The 18,297-nt window shown below is 39.0% G+C and overlaps 2 protein-coding genes across 4 annotated transcripts in view; both read right to left on the bottom strand.

Moving 5' to 3' along the window:
- RABGAP1L (RAB GTPase activating protein 1 like) overlaps positions 1-18,297 on the bottom strand; it is a 232,724-nt gene that overhangs the window by 141,643 nt on the left and 72,784 nt on the right. The gene's annotated exons all lie outside the window — the stretch shown is intronic.
- Positions 658-10,816, bottom strand: GPR52 (G protein-coupled receptor 52). The gene has a single exon (XM_071751138.1). The coding sequence runs from the start codon at positions 10,700-10,702 to the stop codon at positions 9,617-9,619; it is 1,086 nt and encodes a 361-aa protein (XP_071607239.1). The 5' UTR covers positions 10,703-10,816; the 3' UTR covers positions 658-9,616.

Raw genomic sequence — 18,297 nt, 5'->3', positions numbered from 1 at the left:
ACACAGCCATATCCTCATGGCACATTAAGATACTTGCCTTGCTCACTATGGAATTTCCTTGTTAGCCTCACTGTTAACTTTGGCAACTGCAGAAACACTTGAAAAAATACCAGCTTGTTGTTGGGAACTGCTAACTGTGCATCATCAGCCGCAACAGGCTGTCAGGGACATTTTCTCAAGGATTTAGTCCCTCTTAAACACAAAATTGCAGCCTTTACACTGTTTAGTGACCTCCAGAGCATTTTTTGTATCAGTATGCTACAACACATTTTCCCACAACACGAGGAAGCAGAGGACTTGTTGGACCTCTACTGAATCAGCTGCAGCTTGGGAGGGGTATCTGACTGCCATGCATGATGCTGGCATCCCTATTTTAACAAAACATGGTATTTAGATAGGGTTAAGAAGCCCTTTTTGTTGTGGACTGCTTACAGTAATATCTTGGGTCTTAACAACAATAATTATTTTTTTAAAGTTAAAAGTTTATCCCCTGATACTTGATATCAAAAATAGCAATACAGTCCCCTTCACAACTGCCTTGTTGATTATCTCCCAGAAAATATTTTCCTTCAGTAGGGAGAAAAGATGGGGACAGTTGATCATGCTGACACTTCTACTCTCAGAGCCACCTTCCACAAAGACACACAGCCACAGCTGATCATTTTTCACTCACAATTTTATTCAGAATAAAACAGCTGAAGGAAACTGTGCATTCTTTTCCTGATAGATCAAATATGAAAAGAAATATCCAGAGCGAGTCTATGAAAAGTAATAAAGACATAACAATGCAAAAGAGCAGAAAGGTAAGAGCAGATGTTTTAGGTCAGCCTGTAGTTCCTCTGTCTGCAACAGCAACTATGAAGAGGCATCCAAGGACAAATGTCAGAATGGGACAAACACACTGTGACAATCCCCCCATCACAGCCTCTGAGGCTCTGGGCATCTGCAGCACATGGGCTGCCAAGCCAGAAGCATGATGACAGCATTTAATATGCTATTCCTCTTTGTATTTCTCTGAATTTGAAACCAATGTCAGCTTTCAACATCCAGAGTGCCTTTTTTCAATTCCACAAGTCACCAAAAATGGTTTGTTTTCATACTGCCTCCTTGATTTTCATTTTTTTACACTGGAAAAGGAACTATCAGTAATTATATCCAGTTCTCCCCCAAAACACAGCCTTACAGACCTCTCATACTGATCTGCACCTTAATCCTTTCTTTTCTAGGCTGGAAAATCCCAGATACTTTAGTTTATTCTTACAGAAGAGCAGTTCCTTGGCCATTCCTCAGAACTCCTTCCAGCTACATCACCATGGACCACTTACACTCAGTATTCAAGATCCAGGCACACCATGCCTGTTACTAATATCTCAATACTTTTGGTAAGCCATGGCTCATAAAAATCCAAGTTCCATAAAGCAACTTACAGTAACCCCTAATCCTTTCCTGAGAGAAAATGGATAAATTTCATTTTGTTATTGTATGAAAACTAAGAGCTGATTTACTTTAGAATCAACGCTTATATTTATCTCTTGAATTTCATCTGCCAATTGAAATCCAAATCTTTCCCCTTAATAATTTATGAACAGGTACTCCTCACAAACATCACACTTCAGAACTCTTTACCAGTGTAAAAAAAATTTGATCTTGCTATAAATCTCTTTTAAAACAAAACAATAACATTATTACAAGAGCACTTTGCTATTATTTTTATTTTTAAAATACAGGTATTACTGATGCAGTGAAATTCATGTAATAAGATGGTAATAGAGGCACACGTGTATCAATGACCAACCATCACACTTACTTTTTCCCTAAAAGGCTTTTTAAGCCAGAATGAACTAGAAGAAAGGAGCTGCAAATACACAAGGATAACATGGACAAAGCTTCAGCAGCACTTGAGCAATAAGCTTCATCTACAGCCATCAGAACCAAAGGAAATGTAGCAGAAACAGCATCTCTCTAAATCCCATCCAAAATACTGATTCACCACCAAATCTGTTTCTTTAATTAGCAACTAATAAAAGCAGTAGCAAATAATATTTCAGCTCTACAGAACAGGCTGGAGAACTTGGCCTTTCTTGATGAGGCTTGTTGCCAAGACACCTGAAATCCAGTTAAGAAGCTACAGAAACAACTTCCTTTAGATCCAATGAGATGCAGCCTAAATACATTTAAGACTAGATTTAGTTCCCTTCAAGGGTATGATGTTTCTAATACTCTCAAAGGTTTTTACATAAGCCAAGTGAAGAACACATCTGTGTAAAAGATAATAGATAATAGAATGTAAGAGATAATAGAATCAAATTGAAATAGAAATAGAATTAAAATTTAAAACAGCCTTTAAAAAAACCCAAAAGCCAGGGATCAAGTAAAGCATGGGCAGCAAAAGAAAATAATCAATTGATTGTGAGCTCCCAAGGTTTGCTGTTATGGTTTTAGTAATTTTATTATACACTTAGCACTTAACCAACTCTAGCCACAAAGCAGTCCCCAAAGCCCTTGAAATGATTTAAAAACTGCCACTGAAACCTTGTCATTAAATGACTCTCTGCAACCCAAGGCTACGTGCATTAAAATGCAATATAAAAATTGTAGTGTCCAAAAATCTACCTGATTACAAAAAAATTCTCTTATGAAGATTCTGTTACCTATTGAGGGTATCAATGAAAACCAGACTAATCTGTTCTTGACCTAATAACAATTCATTTCTTGCAGTATCCAGATCTCCCATTTTTAGTTCCACCAAATTTTCTTACCAATAAAAACCCTTACTAGCAAAGCTCTGCAAAAACCCTGTTGAGGCAGTTTAAAAGTCTTATTGCCTTTAGTGGTCTATCCCACCCCTTCCACGGAAGATTCACTCCATGGAATATGACTGCAAGCAGAGGACATTCCCACGTTCCAGCCATGGGAAGAGGAGGTGAGGTGCATGTTTCATTCTGCTGCCAGAATGTTAACAATTCAGACCACCACCGGTTTATTCAGTGAGAATGAATCAGAGGTTTAAATGGCAAACTGTACTGAGAGCAGGAATCCCAGCAGAAAACAGGGAGGATACATATTCCTAAATGACAATGTTTTGTTTGTGACAATCCTCATTTAAACAGAGATGTGAACATCGAGTTACATGGTGGCATGAAGATAAATGGGTAAGTAAAAGGCCCCCACTCTCTGTGTTTCTCCCCCCAAAGCCACAACTTCAGCTGGGCTCATCAGACACAGTCATTTCATGCAAGAGATGAGGAGCAGTCCAGCTCTTCTGCCTCAAGACACCCTTCCTATATCTGCTCCCACACCATAGGACAGCTCATGGGAACACATATCCTGTAATCACTGAGGAAACACAAAAACCTTTGTCTTCTCTAGGTCTGAACAAATCTGCCTGATCATGGAAAATATCATTTGTCCTTTTACAAATCTAACTTTAGATGTCACAAAAGAACCTGTAAATAATACATGCAGAAGCACAAATAACAGGGGAGAGATGATATAGGGACTGAGAAACCCTCACCTGGTACAGGTATTTGAAAGCTTTCCTGCCTAAAATGCATAGAAGTCAAAGGAGTCCATCTTCCACAAGTAGCAACCTTTGCTGTCTCCCAGGGCCAGTCTGTTGTACTTTCCCAAACCACTATCCTGTTCTTCATTTAAATTTCTCATAAGATGGGCAACTTTTGTGCTGAAAAGAATTTGTGCTTACTCAAGTAACTTACAAAAGAAGAGAAAAAATACAAGCACATATTTCATTTAAATACAACAAACAAAAAGCAATTCTGTCAAGATGCAGAAAATGCCCTTGCATGAGTAATGCTGACATCTCTGAGCTTTCCCTTCTAAAACCTTTGTGGTTTGCCATTTTTTCTAATACTGTGCACTGGTTGTAGAATTCAACCTGCGAGTTCTGAGGCAGGGATGAACATCCCGTACCAAAAGTGAAACCCTTTTCCCTGGCAACACAGAAGTTTCATTTTGATCCAAATCACCTTCTCTTGGTTCAGCCCCAGTCACAGACTGATGAAAATGAAAAACCTTCAGCATTGCTGTCACATTCTTCTCAAGAGGGTTAAGTTTGGCAGCAGTCAGGAGAAGACTGTGATAAAATCCCAAAGATCTACAGACATTTTTGCTGCCTGAAATTGCTTTTCCTAGTCTGCTGTCAGTGCAGCTGAAAGCATTAAGGTTTTCTGATATTCATCCTACCTTTCACAGTACCTGGACAAAGGGAAAGTCCACAAAAATTATGGATGTAGAAGTGAGGAGCTTTTATCACATTTTTGTTGGGGCACAGAGCCATTTCCAGCTGCTTCTACATTCACATACTGTTCCCTTAGCACTTAAAGCTCATGGAGTTTGAATCATATTTTCTGGAAGGATTTTCCTCCCATCAGATGGAGAATGGAGTCATTTTGTTTAAGACTGACTAGAAAAATGTGCGAGTAGGAAGCTACCCTTAAATGTCCTTCTATACTGCTTTCATCCCACTAATCTACAATAATGACATCAACTTCTGTGAACAATTAAATATGCTTAATGACTGCAGAGTTCCATCTATAAATTCAGCATGGACTAAAAAAAAATTAAGCCTGTCTATATTAAATAGAGGGGGAAAACAGATTTTACTTGAACTTGGTTTAGCAAAAATCTTGGGGAAACACTATCTTTAAAGCAATGGTGCAGGCAGTGCTGCAAGTGACAGGAAATCACTACCTTAGTGATGCTTCCATTTCTGGAAAGGGCTAAAAATTAATTGGCATTCAGTTAAGAAAGAAATGTTTGTGTTTGCCATTCAAATGACATACATAAAAGGTTTTGATTAAAAGCAAACAAAAAACCCACCCCAAAATAAACCTAATTGAGTTAATTAGTAGAATGATGCACCACTCCAGCCATGAAACAGCTTAATGAGAGAGAGAGGTAACAAGGGGAGGATAAAATCAAAGGCTTAAACTTATCCTTTCTGTGACAGCAACAATAAATTTGAAGATCTGCAAATTAGCTGATCCTGGAGGATGGCTGGGAGGCAAGTGCCAGCTTCGGTGACATTCAGCCCCCACAGCACTGTCAGCCTCCTGAACCTCTGGCACTGCTCCTTGGCAAAGTCAGATGCAGGACCATCACGTTGCTGGGCACACTGCATCCAACTTGGGGATCCATGGAATGGACATTCCCACCATGAGCAGCAGCTTGGATTTAGAGGTACAGATTCTCAGCACTCAAACAGCAACACTGAAAAAAATCCATATATTTATTTGCTTGGCTACAACTGTAATACAGAGAGCTAAAATAGTTTCATGTTGAGAACCAACTGTGAGACAGAATAAAATCTGATGAGTTTCCCATCAGCTCTATACCCTGTTGCAACAATTCCTTTCTTTTTTTTTTTTAATAGTTAAACTTAATTGGTCATACACAAAATGAAATAGCTAATGAACCAGCTAATCATGACATTGATAAACTTCTCTCAATAGACAATAGCTAATACTGACTGGTAAGTTACTGTACAAAAAAGAACATGCTTTATTAGTTTTGCTGGCTGCGAAAACTAAACGTGTTTATAGATGTTAAATTGTCAAACATTAATTAATTAAAAATATTCATAAAAGCACTATAAATGCTATTTTTAAAAGGTCTTAATGAACTGGCTTAATAAAGCAAAACACTCCAAACTTTTCAGCAGAGGAAGAACAAAGATTCTGCACAAAAATAAATCCAGCACGATACCTCATACTTTACCAAGTACAATTACCAAATGGATTCTTAAGCAGAAACAGGGGGGAAAAATCTTTTAAAAGATAGCATTGTGCTTTTCATTACTAGAGTATTCTTTCCCTTTAAAGAAAAGTATCATAAGGAGAAATTCACTTAGCTATTTCAGAAAATAAAGAAACAAAATTTGGTAAAGAAAGAATTACTTTTCTGGTAGCACTTTTGCTAGCTTTTTTTTTTTTTTTACTTTACCTTAGGCTGAAGACATGAGAGTCCAAAAAAAGAAATGCAATCAACCTTGACATAGCCTCTGTTACAGTAAAACTGCAAGTATTCAAGAGAAATGTAATGGCAAAATGCATTTCACCTGCACAAAGGAGCATCTTTTATATATGTGTATTTTTATATATATATATATATATATATGAAATTTTAGCAACTGCCTCAACACTTCTATATATGGAGAGACATTATTATTACCTATATGATTAACAATTATCTTTTTCAACATGATTCCTTTGTTCAGTGTCCAGTCACCTATTTACTAGGTATTTCATAAATCACAAATATCTTTAAGCACATGAAAGTAGGATGCATGCTCCAGATGCCAGCTTTAGAAGACTCATTCTTTAACCAGATTTTCATAGAAAACCATGAGATTTTATATAATGACAGAATGAAAATCAAAAGTGACAGACTGGGTAACTAGAACTCCCATTGGACCTTTTTTATCCATCAGAATGTTCAGCCTTGTAATTTTGGAAGATAATTTAGCACCAGCTGGAATCCTCAGACAGCTTTAGCAAAACAAAACAAATCTCCCTCAAATAAAATTTTAAATAGTGAGTTCAGAAAACACTTTAAAAAAAAATTAAAGACTTACTAAGCATAAAAATTCATGTGACTGACCAACAGGTCAAATCCTGTCATTCTGGAAACAGCAAGCAGAAATTAAGTATTTTAATTCTGCTGAGGATGTTTAATTTCAGAGACTCCAGGAGTCCCGAAGACTTGGGATTTACAGAGAACAGGCTGAAATGTGACTTTGCAGCAAGTGAAATTCAGGGTCCAGAGAAGCAAATAAGCATTGTTGCAGCAACAAGGTTAAGCCAGTATTTATGAAACAACCTCCCCCCTCCACAGAAAAAAATAAAAATGAAAAGCCTAGGAACCTATGATTAGTTTGAATTCTACTATATTCTCATGCTCCAAGGACAGCCTGAGGAGGAAGGAAATTTTCAGTCCCACCTAGCAGCTCCACAAGCTCAACACAATGGCAGAGAGAAAAGTATTGCTAACTCTGCCCTTGAGAGCAAGAAGCCAGTGGGCTGGTGAGTAAACTTTGTGCTCCAGGTTCTGAAGTGAAGCTCTCTCCTTTCTGAACCAACATTTGCAGGCAACAAAGCTTCGAGTTGCTGCACATCAACTCCATCTACTGAGGTTATACAAACAGGGTTCTACTAAGGCACTACTGATTCACATGAGTTAGCTTGTGTATTTCTACATATTGGTAGTTACAGTTACTGTGCTAACAATGCATCTACTGTCTCCAGGCTGTGTTTAACAAAAGGTTAGTTCAGTTTCAAGCATTTTCTAGAACTTCCCTTGAATTTCAAGGAGGTCCCATAGAATCTTGTTAAAAGGAAAGCCAACAAGAACCAGAAGCAGTAAGCAGCCAGCTCTTTCATACTTCACCAGTATGAAACCAGCCCTATGAATTCTGAGAAATGAGCTATTTCATTATTCCTTGTATAAGTCTTGCACACTGAGAACTTACTAAGCAGGAAACAATGACTAAATAATGACAAAATGAAATCCATCCAAGTTGTGTTTGTAAGAAGAGACGGGGTTACACAACCCTATGAAGCAGAAGTCAGCCAAAAAAGAGCCTTCTGAAAGAAACAACAACTTTACAAAAGAAGGCAGATGACACATTACTGTAGACATAGAAGATTTTGAGATATGTGCAAAGAATACTACTCATTTTTCAAAAAAATCTATCAGGGCTAATTGTCAGCAACAGCTGAGCTTAGTTAGAGGAACCTTTCAAGTCACATTTCAATCTGCTTCAAAGATTGTGCAATGCTAGAAACAGGTATATAAAAATTTAAGACAGCAAGTAAGCAGCTTTGAGGTTTGGAATTTAAATCGTTCATCACTCTTGAGTCCTAACTCAAAAGAACGTCCACAGACAACAGTGTAACATGAGGGAACTAAAGCCAAGGCTGGTTTTGATATAGATAATACTACTTTATTCCATTGTTTCAACTTTCTTACAGATTTAAAAAAAAGTACGGGGTTCAGAATCACCTCAACAGAACAAAGAATACATCATTAAGGGAGACCTAGAGTCAAACCACAGAAGTGTGCGAGCGTGGTTAACTTCCATTACAAAAAGTAACAGGCACGATCTTTACATATGCATCTTCGTGAAAGAAGGATTAATAGTGCAGTGTTAAAAGGCACCAATAATCAATGACTGGGCCTTTTTTAAAAGCCAATAACCATCTAAGAAAATTACATTTGGTTCAAAATAATAATTTTAATAGTTTATTGATTGGCATGCATCTGAACCCCTGGCAATTTATTACACAAACTTAATGTGCACTCTTGCAAAATGAAAAAATTTTCATCAGTGGACCTGAAAATCAGTTCAGTACAAAAAGAAATACTGAAGCTCTTTGTATTAAATACTAAACTGCCTTGTTTACCTTCTTTGAGAACACTTGTCTAACAAACAGCTATTCAACAACTGCACAGAAGTATTTCTCTTAAAGCAAGTGTAATTTTTAATCCTGTAGCATTGACCTATTCCATGTGCTATGAAAACATTAGGCACAGACCACAATTTACGTTTTCTCTAAAAAAAATACAGTACGTGCAAGCTAGGTTCACACAACAGATTGACAGCTACAACAGTAAGCTATTTAGACTTCCCAAAGAAAAGGGTTAGTTAGCTTTAATTTTCTAAGCAGTGATGCCCACTGCTGTGTGCAATTACCATACCTGCATTAGGATTATCTGTGTAGCCAATAAAGGAAAAGCTTTAGTATACCCTAAAGGATACTACGTCGATACCATGTGCTGATTTAACAGGATCAAGAGAATGAAAGATTGAAGAAGTCATTGCACATGGGCAGCTGCAGGTACTCAGTCAGCCAGGAAGGACTGTTGCTTTCCGCACAAAAGAATGGTCAGAAAACTCAAGTTTACCTCCTAGGTGTTCTCCAACTAAACCACTGAGAGGCAAAGAAAACTAGGGATGCAGAGCATGGAAAAAAGGGGGGAAACGAGAGGAAGAGCTTCTGTGAGAGTTGCACCAAAATGTGCCATTCTACCCAAAAAACCTCATGCCCAGTGTAGGTTTTATGCACTGTGGATTGTTTGTGCAACTGAAAATTGTACAAGATGTGAGCAGAGAGCGAGCTGATTATTAATCTGCAATATCTACTATAGTCCTCAGGTATATAATTTACGGATACCCACTTACTGTGTTGTTGATTATTTCTTCTTAAATATATTGAAATTCAGAAGTCTACAGTATATTCTGACACAAAGATAGCAAGACAACTTTTCTACAAGGCGGAAATATATAAGGTGGTAACTAGCTTATTTATTTTATGAGGAACCTCTTCTGATGTGGTAGTTATTTCATGCCCTTTGGAAGATTTTTAGCTCTGACTTTCTTCATCATCTCTGTCAATTTGCTCTCCTCACAGTTTCACAAGAGCTAAATTCAAGTTCAGCACCCTCTCTCACAGCAGCCTTTTCCTTTTCCTCAATCACCTTTAAACTCCCTCTAACATCATCACAAGCTATTCAAGTAAACATTTCTCTTCAGGCAAGTTTCCAGATACAGCAAATACTTATCAAAACTCCGCAATTTGGTTACACGTGCCAGTTTTCTTTAAATGGAGCAAGAATTAGCTCGTTTTCTTGGCTTAGGGTCCCGTGCATCCCTGTCTTTTAAACACGTACAAGATGAACATATTGTCTCTGAGAGTCTCCTCAGTCCCAGCCTGAAAACGCTGTTGGAGAGGCTATAGATGACACAGTTGCAGAAACTATTGCTTATAGCAAGCCACGTCGTTAAGAAGGAAAGAGATGGGTTTTCCAACACCCTAGAGCTCTCCAGCAGAAAGTAGATGATATAGGGGAGCCACAGCACGTAGAACACGCTGGTTATCCGAAACAAAACCATGGCATAGCGGCGGTCAGGGCTGTGCCCAGTCTCCCCAGCAGCATCCACTTCGTGGCTGGGAAATCGAGCTCTCCGGTCATGGATCTCTTTGGTGTGCTGCCGGCAAATTTTAAAGATGTGGAAATAGGTGAAACAGATGACAAAGGCAGCAGGAGCGTAGAGTAAGCACACGATAAAGCTGGTAAAATAGGCGTTAGTTAGCCAGGAGGTAGCACACCATTCAAAAATATCTCCATGGTAACCAGGTTTTCCCCAACCGAAAAAAGAAGGCAAGAAGATCAGACAAGAGTAAATCCAGATCAAAATGATGCAGATTCTCAAGCGGCAAGGTGTGACCAGTTGGTTATAGGAGAGAGGCTTTGTTATAGCGAGATAGCGATCCACGCTGATGCAAGCAAGACATGCCATAGATACACTTTTGAGCACAGAGATGATATATCCAAAAACTTGACATGTCAAGGACTCGTGGACACCTGTCGAGTAGTGAAGCAGTGACAAAGTAGGAACCAAGCAGCTAACTCCAACAAAAAGATCAGCATAGGCCATGGTCTGAATAAAATAGCTGGTGGTATAATGATGCAGAAGTGGAGCACAGTGGAATACAAATATCACAGTTAAGTTACCCGCAATAATTAAAAATGTGAGCAAGACAATAACGACTGTCTCAAGGATACAGATGTCAACTGTATTGTAGTGACCAAATCCGAGAGGGCAGGAGAGGTGGTCAGATATGTTCATAACACTACTGCTCATATTCAGAGTCCTCCATTCAATCCATCGGGACTGGTTCATGCTTTGGGATTAGGGAACACTGCACCCTGAGCAGGTGACCTGCTGTAACAGCAGCTAAACTCTGCTTCAGCGTCCCACGATCTCTCTCTGTAGACACTGCCAGTGCTTACATTTGAGAGGATTACAGTCCCATAGCTGTTGATGCCTCCTCAGCATCAGTGCATCACCTCTGGCACACCCTAGCTTGAGAAAAAAAAAAAAAAAAAAAAAAAAAAAAAAAAAAAAGCCAGAAAGAGAAAGGCCACTGATCAGCTCTGCCAGTGCTCTTGACCGATCTTTAGCAAACACAAGGCACTTCTAAACCAGAACAGGTACTGTGAAGTATGGAAATAAAAACTGACAAAAAAAAAAAAAAAAAAAAAAAAAAAAAAAAAAAAAAAAAAAAAAAGAGACACATTCATTGCCCAGGGAAGGAGGGGGGAAATCTCTGCCTTTTTTCCTGAGAAAGTAATTTACTTTGGAATATAATGGGGTAAGGGTGAGGAAGGAAAGGAGAAACCTCAGTACAGCTGAGGTTTCCTAGACCAGCAGTTACTGGAGGTAATCTTTTAAATGTCTCAATTTAAATTACAGACTGACTGGAGAGTAAAGCAAAAAAGTTCATCACCTAATCCTTTCTCTTGTGGCTCCATTCAGGAGATGGCACTCTGTCTTATCCATGCTAGTCATTGGAAAGATAAACATTTTCATCAAGGTTAATTCCAATAGACTCACCACTGTTTGGGTATGAATAATGAATTTTATTTGGAGAGAGATGGGTGGGGGATAAGGCAGATTTGTCCTCTGAATGCCAAGAAGGAAAACATACATCTCACATACAACGAGAAAGATTGTGTCTACTCATTTAAAAATGAAAATAATCTAAGAATAGAATTTGGAGACTTATGTCAATATTCACAATTCCTTCAAAAAGTTATAGTCCATTACAATTATTAATGCCAGAAACATAATTCAAGGTCCCCACAGACAAAATAAATCCTCTTGAATTTCATTCCAGCAATGGTAATTTAAAATAATCATCTTTGGAAACTGCCATTAACTGCTACAGTGGATCAGTATCCAGGAGTTCATAGTTATATCCATGATATTGCTCACCTCTGTAGCAACACCTGAATCATTTCAGAACCCCACACACAACGAGAACAGAAACTTCCATCTGCATTCTGCTGGGAAGCTAATGAAATGCTGATTTGACTAGAAAAGCTGCCATTGTTTACTATTCCATCATTCTGTTATTCAGTTTCATCTTCTAAGTAGTTTTAGGGTTACTATATTCATTAGATGATCAGCATAATAAATAGTTCTTCAAATTGCAGGACATTACCTTGTTCATTGTATTTGCAGTTATGGAGATGGCAAACATTAAAAGAAAGCATCTTCTGTCTTCATTTTTAAGTAAATGCTTGATTAGTTCAGGAATCGTTACGCAGGTAATTAATTGTATACAGTTTTGCCTTTTGAAAGGCCCCTAAAACGTTTAAATCATCTCTAATCCTAGAGTTCCTGAGACTAGATGACTGGCAGTGAAAATTAATGTATCCATATAAGATGATCTCCAAGGTCATTCAGATACTACGCTGGCATTTGCTTTATGTCTCTTCAAAAGTACCAGAATCTCCCTGATGTTTCTGATAGTCCTTGCTGTGCCTTCAGGAGGAAATTAAGATACTAGCAAAATTTTCAGTTTGAGAGAAAGCATTTCTCAGTTTGAGAGAAAGCATTCTTTTTGGAGTTAATTTCCTGCCGTGCATCACCACGCTGTATTAGAAAGTCCTTTTGGTTTTGTAACATCCCAGAATATTTCCGGCTATCCGTTCCCTTCATCTATAAGCAGCAGAGCATGTAGAAAATCACTACTTTCTCCAAAGCTCTTTTAAAGAAATAACAGCGATCCTTCTCACCTACACCGCATCCTCCCCAGCCGCTGCGCTCAACTGCTTGAGAGGGAGTCCTAGTGACAGCGGCGAGGCTGGAGCTGCTCTCGCTTTCTCTCCTTTCCCCCTTTGGAAGGATGGCGTGCACCTGAGCCCGCTCCTCCTCCTCTTCCTCCTCCTCCTCTCCTCCCGCCGGGCTCTGGAGCGGTACCGGTCCCCCCCGCCCCGCCAATGGTCGCGCCGCTCCGCTCGCCCCCGGGAGCCGCGCTCGGGCCGGGCCGGCGGCGCCCACGCAGCGAGGCGGGGGGGAGCCCAAAGGCCACCGCCCCCCCGGGGACGTGTCCCCCCCCGGCCCGGCCCGCTGACCTTCCTCCGGGCGGTACCGGGTTAGAAGCGGTGCCACCGCCTCCTTCGAACCGCTGAGCTCCGGATCACCACGCATTTAAACGAGGTCCACCACCCACTGTAGGTTACTTGAGACATCGCCATCACCACCTCATTAAAAATGTTGATTAGTATTCTCAGATTACTAATTACCTACACATCTCCATAGATGACATTTACGACATTTAAGGACAGTGTCTGTTCGCCGTCATTTGACATAAATTTTGTCCTGCTTAAAAGACAAATTACAGTCCCCAGAAAATTAATTATTGCCATGCTTATGGCTGGTTAATTTTAAAACTCCTCTGCTAATGGTTTCAATATTGTACCAATCTTTAATTGCTCCAACTGATTGCAAACACTGCTTTTAATACAAATACTTCTGAGTAACAAATACTTTTCTGAAGCTCAGACTTTTAAACTTAATTAACTGATCTCCATATTCATGCCAATGGATGCTGTTATTACCTGATTAAGAACTCAGAACTTTTGTTCACTTGTGCTTCCTAAAAATAAAACCAGTAACAGAAGCACAATCAAAGTTATCTTACACAGACACTCCATATATGCTCAGACACAGAGAGAAACAGCAATTTCGATACCAAAATACCAAGCACAGAGCAGTATTTTGGGCTATAGATCAGCAAAATACGTGTCAAGAACGGTATCAGAGGCTGGAACAAACTCAGTCATTAGAAACTACAGTGATTTGAATTCTTTTATTTCCACAAGGCAAACCACAGGCAAAATTTTAATAAGCTGCTCCTGGGTTAACATGTTGTATTTTGAGTATAGCCTGGAGCAAATATTCCAGGCTGAATAACAAGCCTGTAGAAATGTGAAACAGCATAAAACACAGCAGACAGAGAGTGGTTTGCAAGGACAGCGTGTGAGAATTCCAAATTCTTCCATCGAAGGATTTTTCATATAAAGTTAAAATTCATTCAATACCTCAGAACTGAAAACTCACTAAATTTAGTCCATGAGTACATCTTTAACCCATTGCTATCCATACCACGGGGGGCACAGTAGGAAGCAGTTTTTATTCCTCCTCTTCCTACTCCTCCTGAGGGGGAGGAGGAGAACAAACATCAGTGTGCACAGGCGGAACAGCAACTGTGCTGCTCCATCCCCTCCCTGGGCCACTTCATGGGGAGCACCAGAGAAACAAAGGCCAAAACATCTGAATTGGGATGTTAGTCTCAAAGCCATGAAGGCACGTGAGATAAGCAAATGTAAAGCCTAAAATGAAGCAGACCACAGAAACTGCATGCTCAGTGCATTCTCCTTGATGCACATTGGAATATTGGCACCTACAACAGCTTCCAAATGCTACTGTGGCCACTGAGTCACCCTGCTCACAGGTCAGGTTCAGCTCATGTGTAAAACTGCAATGCCTATCACTCTGTGCCCAGAGTACCCAACTCTGATAACAAGAACTCCTGTCAGCCAAATATTTCAGGTCCTGTACAAGAAATCTGGATACTGCTAAGCAGGGAAGAGACAACAGAAAAACCAATGGCAACCTCTGCTGGTTGGTTTTCAATGCAGGTAAAATGTTTTCCTTTCATGAATTATAATTAAAAGGACAAAGCGTTTCAAAATCATGGAAGTTTGAGTTCTATCTTTGTGAAAACATAAGCAGGTTTCCTTCATAACAAAAAACCAAAACAAAACAAAACAAAAAAAACAACTGCAAGCTGCCAGTGGCTTTATCACCTCAGCTACACCCAGAGACCAACTCCTAGTGGTGTTTTCTATGAAGAAGCAATGCAAACTGCAGCAGCTGAACTGAGCTAACTGATACTGTATTTTATATATATTTGGAGGCAAATTAAAATTAAAGAAGAAAACAGCTAGTCCTGATGCAATTACAGACAGACTCTTACAAGATGTGGAAGTACTGGAATGTGCTATCAAGAGGCAGCACATTAAAAAGCTATATGGAAAAAGTTTTCTGTCTGTAGATTAAAGACACATTAGGGGCTCTGGCACAATTTTAAACAAAACATGCTTCAGGATTACTTTTATTTGCATATAAAGGAAAGGAAGTGAGATGGAGAAATCAGTTACTTTGGAAGAACTTAATGGCTGTTATCAAGGCGGTATTTCACACAGTGAATAATTTCATAGCTGGTTACACCCAGCAGAAGGACTAAGGACTTGCTTCTTCAAGCTGAACAGAAGAAGCAATTCCACACCTTTTTATGAGTTACCTCTGTTAGAAACAACATAAGTTACCATGCAACACAGAAGGCTCACACCATCTGATCCTGCTGAAAAACAGAGGAGATGTGGTACAAGCTCAAGGACTCTGTATGAAATGAAGACCTATGAAGAATGGTGACTTGTGTGACCCTACAAAGAAGCAAGACAAAGCTTCTCTGAGAAAGTCCATACAGAGGTAGATGTAGAAGCTCCAAGCAAAGAAACAACCTATTATTCATTTCTTCTGTTCAGAAAGGAATAGGAATATTTGTTTTCTAAATCTCCAGTAAGGTAAGGCAATAGGACAGATACAAGCAATTCCTGCAATGCCCAAAGCATCTGATTTAGAGCCGTAAATCTTTCAGGACTCTTTTTGTTAAAATATTGGACGGTCAGTTTGATTAAATGCACAACAATAATTTCTGTAAAAATGTTTAAAAAGACATTGATTAGAGCGGGGAGATGAAGCTTAGAGTGTGTGATGAGAACATAATCATTATTTACTTATATGCAGAGCTGAATGACAATTTTGATATATATACACCAGCTCCTTCTTTTCTTCTGTCCAACTCCTTCGTTGCTTTCTTTTTAAGCACTACTTTCTTTTATTCACTTTGTCCTTAGCCAATAGAACAACGATGTTTGTTAGGTTTGCTTTATTTTTAAATACCTCTGGCATTTACTTGTCCACCACATCATATGGACACTCTGTTTTGATTTTAAAGCTTCCAAAAAATTATCTTCTATAAAGTTTGTAGTGCAGCTTAAAGAGGGAGAAGAAGAGGAAAAATCAGTAGTTGCCTTCAAATTATGTGTGCATGTCCATGGTTGGTTTTTTGTACATCATACTAGTGTTTCAGTATGCTCTCTTAAGCCATACTGGTAGTGTGTTTAAGGCAGAAATCAATTATTTGGAATATAAAGCCTCTTCCCAAAATCCACTCACTATAAGTGAAAAAACCTTCCATGAAGAGTGCTACCTTACAGGGAACAAACCAGAGTGTTCACCTGAGTACTGAATGCAGGCATCTGAGATAGAGGAGGTGCACATATACGTATAAAAGCATTGTTTTTTCCTCAAAATAATCTTAGACTTCTTAAACACTGTATATTGGAAGGCACTTCTAGATTATTAACAGTCTGCTCAAAGCCAACTTCAAAGCCAGGTCCAATTTAGGCCATGCTGCACTGGGTCCTATCTACTCAATTTGTGAAAACCTCCAAGGATGGAGTTTTTGCAACTCATGTGTTCCAACATTTGACCACTCTCACCAAGACTCCCAATGCTAGCTCAGAATTTTTCTTTTTCTGGTTTGTCTCCATCATCAATCTTTCTCCATTTGATGGTCTCAGTTTTGCTATCACAGATCAATTTCCTTCCTTTGTCCTTCCCACCCCATGCTTATAAAGAATGCCAGAAATAATTTTACAATGCTATGGCCCATATAACCCTGAGACTGCAAAACAGATCAAGTGATCTGTGTTATACAGTTACTTTTTTGAAATGCAGAGCATCTACCAAACTGTTATAGGAAAAATTATCCCTAAAGCTTACAAAAACCTTTTCCACATCAGAGGTGAAACTGAATTTGATGGCAGCAGCAGAGTAGTTTCAGTAAGGTGGGGAAGAGGAAGGTGATGATATAATTTGGAGTGGAAGGTGGGGGGAATGCAGGTACAAGGCTGGAAGGGTATAGTAGCTTTCTAAAAGGTCAAGGAATGTGAAAGGTTTGGAAGGGAGCTACTAATCCCTTTTCCTTCTACTACTACTCCAGCAGGCTCTGTTGCAGAGTGCTTCTCTGCTGGACTCACAGTCCCAATCCTCCTGAGATGTTTTAGTGAGACAAATATTAGCCAGTGTCATGTCAATGTTGGGCAGTTAGAATGCTGTGATGCAGAACAAAAAATTGGGAAAAAACCTTTTTTTTTTTTTCTGTGTTGTGAAATATCAGTAAAGAAAGATGGGCAGTCACATTTGCCAGTTTATTTTCAGTCCTTTCATGATGTTATTTAACAATTACATTGAATGTTTCTAAAGTTTTAAACATCTGAACTCGCTACTGCTACTATTCACATATTTAATATCGAGCAAGTTTTCAGTGTAAATTACTACAATCCCCCCTTAAACATTATTACTGTGATCTCATGGATTAGATGGTTAGTTTTCTGTATTTTATGTTACAAACAGTTCTTCAGGAGGAGCGTCCTGATTATATCAATGCTCCTATGACAAACAGAATTCACTTAACAGGCTCAATTCAAAGTGACAAACACCAGCAAACTTTTATGCTTCAGATCAATAGAAATCAAATACCCTGCAGTAAACTATCTATCATGAACTGAATTTACTTCAGGGAAATGCTGTGAAGTCTAATGAATGGTGATCATTAACATCTTTCTGGAATGAAACAACATATTTGCTTTAGACAAACAGCACTTAAGCTACAGAAGGATGCCCTTTACTAACTGAGCGCACACGGCACAAAAAACCCTCCAAACTGAATTAAAATGGACACTGAAAAAAACCCACAACAAAATGTCTTAGGATGATACGAAAAGCTTATTAGACACATGCCCTCAGACATGTGTCTGCCACTAGAACTAATACACCTACCCCTAAACTAGCAGTATTTTTAAAATAAAGTATACTGGACAAAGGTTGCTAATTCCTAGCACAGCTCCAGGTATCCCAACAAAGGGCTTGAGCTCCCAGTTTGGACTGTGTGACAAATGTTTAGGTAGTGGGTTGTGAAAGCATCCTGACAGCCTCAAGGAACATGCATTTCCTTCAAAATGGTCCCTGTGCATTTCAAGTACTATAACACACCCATGTCCTGTCCATGCAGCTGCCCTAACACAATCCTCTATGCATGGAAGTACATTAGAGTGAATGGAACTGAACTCCCTATTAATTATACTGCTTTCAAGAGACAATTACATTTTTCACCTTCTAAATCACTGAACAAAAGAGAGCAATTAAGAGAACTGTAAATGAAGAAATACTGAAATGTAGAGGAATACTCTGAGCAGTGCAGGTAGTAATACACTCTCTTTTCCTGTGGGAATCATTTCTCATATTTTAAAATGGTACTTCAAATATAATTTTAATACTACATTCATTTAAAGTTT

This window comes from Heliangelus exortis, chromosome 8, assembly GCF_036169615.1.
Source record: "Heliangelus exortis chromosome 8, bHelExo1.hap1, whole genome shotgun sequence".
NCBI classification, from domain to species: domain Eukaryota; kingdom Metazoa; phylum Chordata; class Aves; order Apodiformes; family Trochilidae; genus Heliangelus; species Heliangelus exortis.
This window is presented reverse-complemented; position numbering and strand designations above follow the sequence as displayed.

Bases quoted from the DNA above. Each gene is read 5' to 3' on its own strand.
- GPR52 (XM_071751138.1), bottom strand. From the start codon at position 10,702: ATGAACCAGTCCCGATGGATTGAATGGAGGACTCTGAATATGAGCAGT.